The sequence below is a fragment of the Cebus imitator genome, unplaced genomic scaffold (assembly GCF_001604975.1).
Source record: "Cebus imitator isolate Cc_AM_T3 unplaced genomic scaffold, Cebus_imitator-1.0 Scaffold217, whole genome shotgun sequence".
Classification (NCBI taxonomy): Eukaryota; Metazoa; Chordata; class Mammalia; order Primates; family Cebidae; genus Cebus; species Cebus imitator.
In genome coordinates this window covers 1,326,273-1,336,297 of record NW_016107532.1, presented here as the reverse complement: position 1 = coordinate 1,336,297, position 10,025 = coordinate 1,326,273, and the positions used below count along the sequence as shown (strand labels likewise).

The window sequence follows — 10,025 nt, the reverse complement described above, 5'->3', positions numbered from 1 at the left end:
TGGAGTGCAGGGGGCGCAATCTCGGCTCAGTACAACCCCTGTCCCTTGGGTTCAAGCAGTTCTCCTGCCTCAGCCCCCCAAGCAGCTGGAATTAAGGCTCCCACCACCACGCCTGGCTAATTTATTTATTTTTAGTAGAGATGGGGTTTGACCATGTTGGCCAGGCTGGTCTTAAACTCCTGACTTCAAGTCCTCTGTCTGCCTTGGTCTCCCAGAGTGCTGGGATTGCATGCGTGAATGACGGCACCCAGCCTTAAAATTTGTTTAATTATTAGTTTGTGATAGGTTAGGTGTTTGTGATTACAAGATTAGCTGTAACTGGTTATTGGCAGGAGCAAAATATGATCAGTAGAAAAACGTGCCCAAGTTAGTAATTCAATCTGTCATTTACAAATAGATGATATATTATGAGAGAATAAAGGAATTACTTACTTTTCCTAAGACATAGTTACTTCTTACCTGTTTGAACTTTAATTTTGCTTTTGATAAAACAACATATAGAAATGATTTTTTTCTCTCTCTAGAAACTGCTTTTCTGTTAATCTTCTTCCTTAGAGCTAATTAAAATTTTTTTTCTCTTTCAAGGCCAACTGTGATTTGAGACGGCAGATTGATGAACAGCAAAAGATGCTAGAGAAATACAAGGAACGATTAAATAGATGTGTGACAATGAGCAAGAAACTCCTTATAGAAAAGGTCAGTAAATAATGTTGGCCTAAATTCTGTATCCCAGAATACTCAATGTTTCATTGTGTGGCTTCTTTTCTCCTTACTTGAGATGAAAATATTTAAAAGTAGAGCTTTTTAGGAACATGATTTGACAATTAGAATTTTTTTCCTTGCATGGACACCAGACCAAGCATCCAGAGTGTTAATTTGGAATATGCTTTCTTGCTGTGCATTGCTTTGAATGTGGTACTGAGTAACACGGACGGCTTGTCCCAGTTGAGTTTACTTGGAGTATTGCTCTTCTCAATTCTTATATTCATTCTATTAATTGAAGTTAGTATCCTATTACTATTAGAAACATTAACAATAGTTGCAGTTTTGTTTCAGAGATGACATTAAGAGTAACTTATGTATATAATAATGTGATAATTAAGTGCTTTGTTCTTAAAAAATTAAAGTTGTCATATACCTGTGTATGATTACTTTAATTGGCTAATGTCCTCTTTATTATAGTTATTGGTTAGTTATTGAGTATCTCTGTTAGTAGTTATTAGTAACCATTTCTTCTTCTTCTCTTTTTTGAGACAGAGTCTCACTCTGTCGCCCAGGCCAGAGTGCAGTGGCGCAATCTCGCCTCACTGCGACTTCCGCCTCCTGGGTTGAAGCGATTCTCCTGCCTCAGCCTCCTGAGTGGCTGGGATTACAGGCACCCACGACCAGCCTGACAAACGTGGTGAAACCCCGTCTCTACTAAAAATACAAAAATTTTTTTGTATTTTTGCGAAATCCCTCTTACTTTAGTAAAATTTTATTTTTTGTATTTTTAGTAGAGACGGGGTTTCACCACGTTTGTCAGGCTGGTCTTGAACTCCTGACCTTGATCCTCCCACCTCTGCCTCCCAAAGTCCTGGGATTACAGTGGTAAGCCACCAAGCCCAGCCTTAGTAACTGTTTCTTAGAAGTTTGTTGTTATTGAGACAGAGCCTCATCCAGGAGTGCAGTGGTATGAGCTTGGCTCACTGTAGCCTCCACCTCTAGGCTCAAGCGATTTTTCTGCCTCAGCCTCCCGAGTAGCTGGGTTTATAGGCGTGTGCTACCATGTATGGTTAATTTTTGTATTTTTCGTAGAGACAGGGTTTCACCATGTTGGCTAGGCTAGTCTTGAACTCCTGATCTCAAGTGATCTGTGTGCTTTGGCTTTCCAAGGTGCTGGGATTATAGGCACTTAACACCTCTCCTGGCTTATTTCTTAGAAGTTTTAAGAAGGCAATACTTCCTAATGACATTATTATAAGACAAACGAAAGATTTGAGATACACTGGTGATTTATTTTCCTGAAACCTTTGGAATGTTACTTAAAAGACACGGAACACTGTCTCTTAGTAAAAGTGAAATGGATTATTTTATTGAGGCTGAAGATACTGGGGAAAACTTTGTTTCATTCTTTGACTCATTAATCAATTTTAGAAAAGTAACCACTTTTTAAATTTTTTTCTGAGAGAGAGAAAAAATAAAATATATGCTAATCCAGATAATTTCTTTAAAATTTGAGTACCTCCTGAAGTCAGCATAGATTGAGCCAGTTGTACTAAACTCTAGATAGCATACTACAAAAAGTAAACATAATGTTGTCCCTGAGTTCTCACAAGAAAACAGAACTTTCTATTTGTTAAGAGTAGTACATAACAAAATTTAAATTTGTTTCCAAAAGAACTGAAATTATAGTACCTTCTTATTGACTTTCTAAATAAGGAATATTTATTGAGTGTCCGCTATACCATGATGCAGTTTAAAGAAACATAAATGGGCTAGGCATAGTGGCTCATGCCTGTAATCCCAGCACTTTGGGAACCCATGGTGGGCAGATCACTTGAGGTCAGAAGTATGAGATCAGCCTGGCCAACATGGTGAAACCCTGTCTCTACTAAAAATGGCAAAAATTGGCCAGGTGTTGTGGTGTACACCTGTAATCTCAGCTACCCTGGAGGCTGGGGCATGAGAATCACTTAAACCCTGGAGGCGGAGATTGCAATGAGCCTGAGATCGTGCCATTTCACTCCAGCCTGGGTAAAGGACTGAGACTCTGTCTCAAAACAAAAAAACAAGCAAAGAAAAACCACACAAATGAGCTGGGCAAGGTGGCTCACGCCTGTAATCCCCGAACTTTTGGAGGCCAAGGCGGGCAGATCACCTGAGGTCAGGAGTTTGAGACCACTCTAACATGATGAAACCCCATCTCTACTAAAAATAAAAAAATTAGCCGGGTGTAGTGGCGGGCACCTGTAATCCCAGCTACTTGGGTGGCTGAGGCAGGAGAATTGCTTGAACCCTGGAGGCAGAGATTGCAGTAAGCTGAGATCATGCCATTGTACTCCAGCCTGGGCAATAGAGTGAGACTCTGTCTCAAAAAAAACAAAAACAAAACAAAAAAACACACAAATGAAAATATAATCATAGACTGTAATATTATCTTTCATCGAATTTCAGTACATAAAAACTGTTATAACTTAATCATAAAAGAAAATTCATTAAAAATGCACAAAAGACTTGAGCAGATAGTTTACCAGAAAAGAGCATATAAACATTTGCAAATGGCAAACATGACAAGATGCTCAACGTCATCATCCATCAGGAAAACTCAAGGTAAAACCACTGTAAGATATTATTACATACCCAGTAGAATGCCTAGAAGTAAAAAAAAAAAAAAACTGACAGTGCCAAGGGTTGGTGAAGGTGAGGGGCAGCCTGATTTCTTACACTAATAGGAATGTAAAATATTATAGCCAGTTCAGAGGGTTTTGGACAATTTCTTTTTGAGATAAATATGTACTTAATGCTGTGATCCAGCAGTTCCTCTGCTGGCATTTACCCAAGACAAATGAAAGCAGATGTTGGCTGGGCATGGTAACTCACACCTGTAATCTCAGCACTTTGGGAGGCCCAGGCAGGAGAGTCAGTTGAATCCAGGAGTTTGAGCCTAGCCTGGGCAGCACAGTGAGACCATCTCTATTCTTAAAAACAGAAAGAAAGCAAATGTCCATTAAAGTACATAAATATGAGGATATTCATAGCAGTTTGTTCATAGCCAAAAAGCAGAAACATCCTATATGTCTGCTAACAAGTGAATGTATATACACATTATGATATGGTCATACAGTGGAATACTACTCAGTAATAAAAAAAAGAATGAATTCCTCATAGTAGAACAGCTTGCATGAATCTAAGAAACAAAAGACACAGTTCCTGCCATCAGAGGGGTAACAGTCTACATGAGAGTGGGTGAATAAGATACATTCACATATATAAGGAAACCTATTCAGGTGAGTAGTGCACATATTAAGAATTTCACTAAAATTAGCTGGGTATGGTGGCACATACCTGTAGTCTTAGCTACTCAGGAGGCTGAGGCAGGAGGATCACTGGAGCCAGGAGTTAGAGTCTGTAGTAAGCTGTGATTGCACTGCTGCACTCCAGCCTGGGCAACAGAGTGAGATCCTGTCTCTTAAAAAAAAAAAAAGAAAAGAAAAGAAAAGAAAAACGCACTAAAATAAATCAAGGGCAGGGTACTAATTGGAGAAAGCTGTAAAGAAGAGGAAAAATGTGTTCTGGGTATGGAAAACTGTAGCTATAAATTGGCTGTCGTTTGAAAATAGGGCATCTCAAGGACGTTTATCCCTCACAGTACTTTATTCCTTTCCTTCGATTTTTTTACCACAGTTCTTAGAAATACCAATTAATATATTTAGTGGTTATAACTCTCCCCTCTCTAGGCTGTGATCACCAGTTGTTTTCTATTCTATACTTAACATTCTTACAGTTCATGATGTATAATTGGTTTTTAATAAACATATGTTGAATGAATGATGTTCTCAAGAATCAGGAGTATATAAGGTGTTCTGGAGTAAGAATTCTGCAGGGAGGCGGATATAATCTAGCTCATGGAGGAGTTTTTCCTCTCTGGATCCAAAGTTTGGTAGCAAAGACCCATGGAAGAGTTGGAGTATCAAATTAAAAGTGTGCGAAGTGGTGTTCTGAGAAGATGAATTGGCAGCAGTTCTTTAGAATAGATTAGAGAAGAAACAGAAAATAGGGAAACAGCTTAAGAGCTGGGCATTGATGTGGCCCAAATACAAGGTGCTGTACTCTAAGGTTAAAAACACACGGTCATCCAGGCATGGTGGCTCACGCATATAATCCCAGCACTTTGGGGAGGCAAAGGAGGGTGGGCTACCTGAGGTCAGGAGTTTGAGACCAGCCTGACCAACTTGGAGAAACCCCATTTCTATTAAAAATACAAAATTAGCCAAACGTGGTGGCACATGCCTGTAATCCCAGCTACTTGAGAGGCTGAGGCAGGCGAATCGCTTGAACCCAGGAGGTGGAGGTTGTGGTAAGCCAAGATTGTGCCATTGCACTCTAGCCTGGGCAAAAGAATGAAACTCCGTCTCAAAAAGTTAAAACACATAGGCAGGCCAGGTGCCGTGGCTTAAGCCTGTAATCCCAGCACTTTGGGAGGCCGACGATGGCCGATCGCCTGAGGCTAGGCATTCGAGATCACCCTGGCCAACATGGCGAAACCCTGTCTCTACTAAAAAATACAAAAGTTGGCCAGGCGCGGTGGCTCACACCTGTAATCCCAGCACTTTGGGAGGCTGAGGTGGGTGGATCATGAGGTCAGGAGTTCAAGATCAACTTGGTCAACATAGTGAAACCCTATCTCTACTGAAAATAAAAAAATTAGCCAGGCTTGGTGGTGCATGCCTGTAGTCCCAGCTACTGGAGAGGCTGAGGCAGAACAATCTCTTGAACCCAGGAGGTGGAGGTTGCAGTGAGCCAAGATTGTGCCACTGCTCTCCAGCTTGGGCAACAGAGTAAGACTTCGTGTCAAAAAAAAAAACCAAAACAAAAATTATCTGGGCATGGTGGCGCGCCCCTGTAGTCCCAGTTACTCTGGAGACTGCAGCAGGAGAATCACTTGAACCCTGGAGGCGGAGGTTGCAGTGAGCTGAGATTATGGCTCTACATGCCAGTCTGGGTGACAGAGTAAGACTCTGTCTCCAAAGAAAAAAAACCACACACACACATAGATAGGCAGATTGGGAAAGCTTTACCAAGGAAGAACCTGTGATTGTTTCATTATTTTATCTTGTCTGCTTTATTTGAATAGAAATGATAAGCCATCCAAGGAGTCATAACTGACTGTTCTGAGGTGTATGGTTTTCAACAGCATGTTTCCTGATCATGTTAAATGTTTTAGTTTCTAAGAAGTGTCTTTATCCATGCTAATTGGTATTGAATTCCTTTTTTTGTCTGTTTCCCGGAAGTCAAAACAAGAGAAGATGGCATGTAGAGATAAGAGCATGCAAGACCGCTTGAGATTGGGCCACTTTACTACTGTCCGACATGGGGCCTCGTTTACTGAACAGTGGACAGATGGTTATGCTTTTCAGAATCTTATCAAGTAAGTGAATTGTTAACGATTAAATGGAGAATTGAAAAGTTCATTTGGATTTTTTAGGTTTTCTGTAATTGTAGTCATTAATAATCCTACTAGTGGTCATCCTCTTTTCAGTTATGAGTTGAAGTCCTGAAAAAAATGACACAAGTAATTAGGAATACAAAGTGAGTTCTGTTCTCTGTAACAGTTGCGGGTTGATAAGAAAATAAATAATGAGTTCTGGTTTAAAATTTAAAAGATTTGGAATTGCTGAAGCTAAGGAAGAAAAACCTAGGGCTTGACTTTCTATCTTTCTAATTATATAATGAATTTTCATTAAGAGTCTGATGAGCATTTATTCTGGTTCCACAGAAAAATGAAATGTGAAAGGACCAGAGGGAGAATGTCTTGAGTTAGGTATAAAGCAGAATAAAACCATTGAAGAACTTTACAGGACATGTTCCTGGAGTTATTTAAGGAGACAGTGTCCAGTTATCAGAGAGAGTCACTTCCTGGAAGACATTGGTGACCAGCCCTGCTGTGTGTGCCTCTTTGCAGCTTGGAATCTTGAGGATTCATTCTCTTTGTCATAATTTTTGATTTGAAACATTCAGGTATTTATTCCAAGGAGGGAATTAGTATTTAAAATCCTCAAATTCCAACTGTGTGAATAGCTACAGTTAGCTCAGATGTTTAAAGGTATATAGATATCTTCAGGTTGCAGTACCTTTTGGAGTGTGTGTGTGTTTGTGTGTGTATCTGTGTCTTTGTGTGTCTGTGTACCTGTGTGTGTGTGTTTAATCTCCAGATCATGATAAGTTGGAAGATTCCATAGATTGCCTTTCCTACCTGTTTTTTCCTTGCTGAAATAGCTTGTTGAGTATGAATGGTAGAGCATATAGGACTAGTTTTGAGTAATAATGAGACATAAATAAGAAACTTATACCTGAAAGAAAATACAAATATTGATGCTATTTATAATATTTGCTAAAACTAACCTCTGAATTACACATTAGTAGTCCTTGTTTTATATGTGAAACGTTAACCTCCAACTTAGTTTAAGCATGTTTTTGCTGCATGATTGTTCCTCATGTATGTATATTTTGGTGTATGAAGAGGCTTTCAAGTCAAAGAATACCTTGGAAGGAAAGCACAGACTTTTCTTAGGCCAGCACCAAACATTCAGAGCAGCATTCACTCTGTGCTCTTAAGCATAGATAGCTGGTGATAGCAGAGATACCAGTGTAAACAGCAGTTACATGGAGGTGTGATACCTGTTCTGTAACATCCTAGCCAAGACATGCAAGTTGCTCTGGAAGTGACACACCATCAGCTTTCCACATTTGTTAAAATGGAATCAGAAGAAGATAAAACTTAAGATCCCCATAGTGGCCAAAGCCACGTAATGGTTACACTGACTTTTAGTAGTGGTAGTGGCTTTAAGCAGCCCTGACAATGGCTACTGTTTAGATAGCAATCTTTTTAGACTTTGATTCAAAGAAGATACAGTAGTGGGTTTGTATAGCGATGTAATTAGTTTTAAGGAATGCTTACGGCTGGGCGCAGTAGCTCATGCCTATAATCTCAGCATGAGATTTATCTGAAGCGGGTAGATAAATTGAGCCCAGGAGTTCAAGACAAGCCTGGGCAACATGATGAAACCCTGTCTCTACAAAATATACAAAATTAGCCAGGTGTGCTGTTGCGTACCTGTGGTCCCAGCTGCTTGGGAGGCTGAGGTGGCAGAATGACTTGAGCCCAGGAGACAGAGGTGCATGATGCAGAGTGTGGTGCAGTGAGCCAAGAGTTGCACCACTGTCCTCCAGCCTGGGTGACAGAGCTGACCCTGTCTCAAAACAAAACCAAACAAAACAAAAATTAAAGTTACTGCTGATAGTAGCAGTATTTTATCTTCTTACTCTAAATGCAGCTTGATGCCCATGAGGGTTTGGAAATCTGTATGGTAGAGTACAAAATGATGACTTTGCTGTAGAGCCATCAAATCAGAGGAATTGAGACTATGTGAATGAAATCCATAAGTAGGACTGTTTGCTATTGGTGGATAGCATGTTTTTACGGTTTTAAGTCATATAAATGGCAAGAAATCCGTATCCTCTCTTGGGAAGCTGTTCCTGGCTGATGTCTATTAATTGCAGGTATTTTAGTTCCTAAAATTTAGCTTAAATCAATTAATTTCCTTTCTTCAGTATAGAAATTGAAATTCTCTAGTGGTAAAAAGCTATATATCTAATAACCTCACAGATGACAATTCTGCACATGAGAAACTCCAAGACGTGTGAAGTAATTTAGTGGGTAAAGTAGCTGAACACCAACATCAGTACTAGGTTTTATGGGAGGAGACAAACCTAAAGGCATTTAAAAAATAAATCAGATAATGAAATATAGCCTCAATAGGACCCTTAACACCTTTGTTGTTGTTGTTGTTCTTTTTGTGTCCTGGTTATTTTTGAGTGATCTTTAATTTCCCAAAACAGAAGATTTGTTGTCTAATAGGAAAATTCTATCAGATTTATAATCCCTTTTGGCCAGATGAATAATTTTTGCTTTCTACAGTATGTTTGAATCTGTTGAAAAAGTAACTTATTTTATATTTCTGAGAAAGTAATGTTAAATACTAAATGTTAGTGTTATTCAGTGTACCACTTTTTGTTTAAAGACTCCAACGGTCCATCACAAGAGAATAAAAATTATTTACTAAGACTTTGTTTATGTTGAAATAAACAGAATTAAAGTAATGGGATTTGGCTGGGTGTGGTGGCTCACGCCTGTAATCCCAGCACTTTGGGAGGCTGAGATGGGCAGATCACTTGAGGCCAGGAGCTTTAGACCAACCTGGCCAACATGATGAAAATCTGTCTCTACTAAAAATACAAAAATTAGCCAGGCGTGGTGGCACACGCCTATAATCCCAGCTACATGGGAGGCTGAGGCAGGAGAATTGCTTGAACACAGGAGGCGCAGGTTGCAATGAGCCAAGCTTGTGCCACTGCACTTCAGGCTGAGTGACAGAGTGGGACCCTGTCTCAAAAAAGAAAAAAAGGTAAATGGGATTTGACTTGTGTACAAAATTGTTATCATTTAAGATGCACGTAATTAGGGTAATTAGAGGACGAAATTAAACTTTATAGCATTGTAATACTAGTCCTGGTATTTATTCTGAAGTGTAAGAAGTTCCAGTATCCATTTTATTTTATTTTGAGACAGAGCCTCACTGTGTTGCCCAGGCTGCAGTGTAATGGCACGATCTTGGCTCACTGCAACCTCCACCTCCCATGTTCAAGTGATTCTCCTGCCTCAGCCTCCTAAGTAGCTGGGATTATAGGTGCCCACCACTACGCCTGGTTAATTGTCGCATTTTTAGTAGAGTTGGGGTTTTGTCATGTTGGCTAGGCTGGTCTCAAACTCCTAACCTCAATTGATGCAACTGCCTTGTCCTAACCAGTATCCATTTTAAAGCAATTCATGTAAAACCATCTGATTCTCAGTCACATGATCTATAACAAAGTCATTCATTTTGTTGATTTTATAAACATTAGATCTTCTTTAGGTATCTTATACCATTTCACAGCTCCCAATTTATACAGAATATATTAAATTCTGGGAATCTTTAAAAATCTCATCTGGGCTGGGTGTGGTGGCTCACACATGTAATCCCAACCCTTTGGGAGGACGAGGTGGGTGGATAACCTGAGGTCAAGAGTTCTAGAGCAGTCTGGCCAACATGGTGAAACCCTGTCTCTACTAAAAGTGCAAAAATTAGCTGGGCATGGTGGGATAGGCCTGTAGTCCCAGCTACCCAGGAGGTTGAGGCAGGAGAATTGCCTGTACTTGGGAAGTGGAAGTTGGAGTGAGCCAGGATTGCGCCATTGCACTCCAGCCTGGGTGACAGAGCGAGACT

The 10,025-nt window shown here is 40.0% G+C and overlaps 1 protein-coding gene across 9 annotated transcripts in view; it reads left to right on the top strand.

Moving 5' to 3' along the window:
• Positions 1–10,025, top strand: part of TLK2 (tousled like kinase 2) — a 148,048-nt gene that overhangs the window by 89,778 nt on the left and 48,245 nt on the right. For all 9 annotated transcript variants that reach the window (XM_037745970.1, XM_037745969.1, XM_017549249.2 and 6 more), the window contains 2 exons: positions 586–696; positions 5,994–6,130. In XM_037745970.1, the coding sequence (XP_037601898.1) occupies positions 586–696; positions 5,994–6,130 (248 nt within the window). The remainder of the gene's footprint in view (positions 1–585; positions 697–5,993; positions 6,131–10,025) is intronic.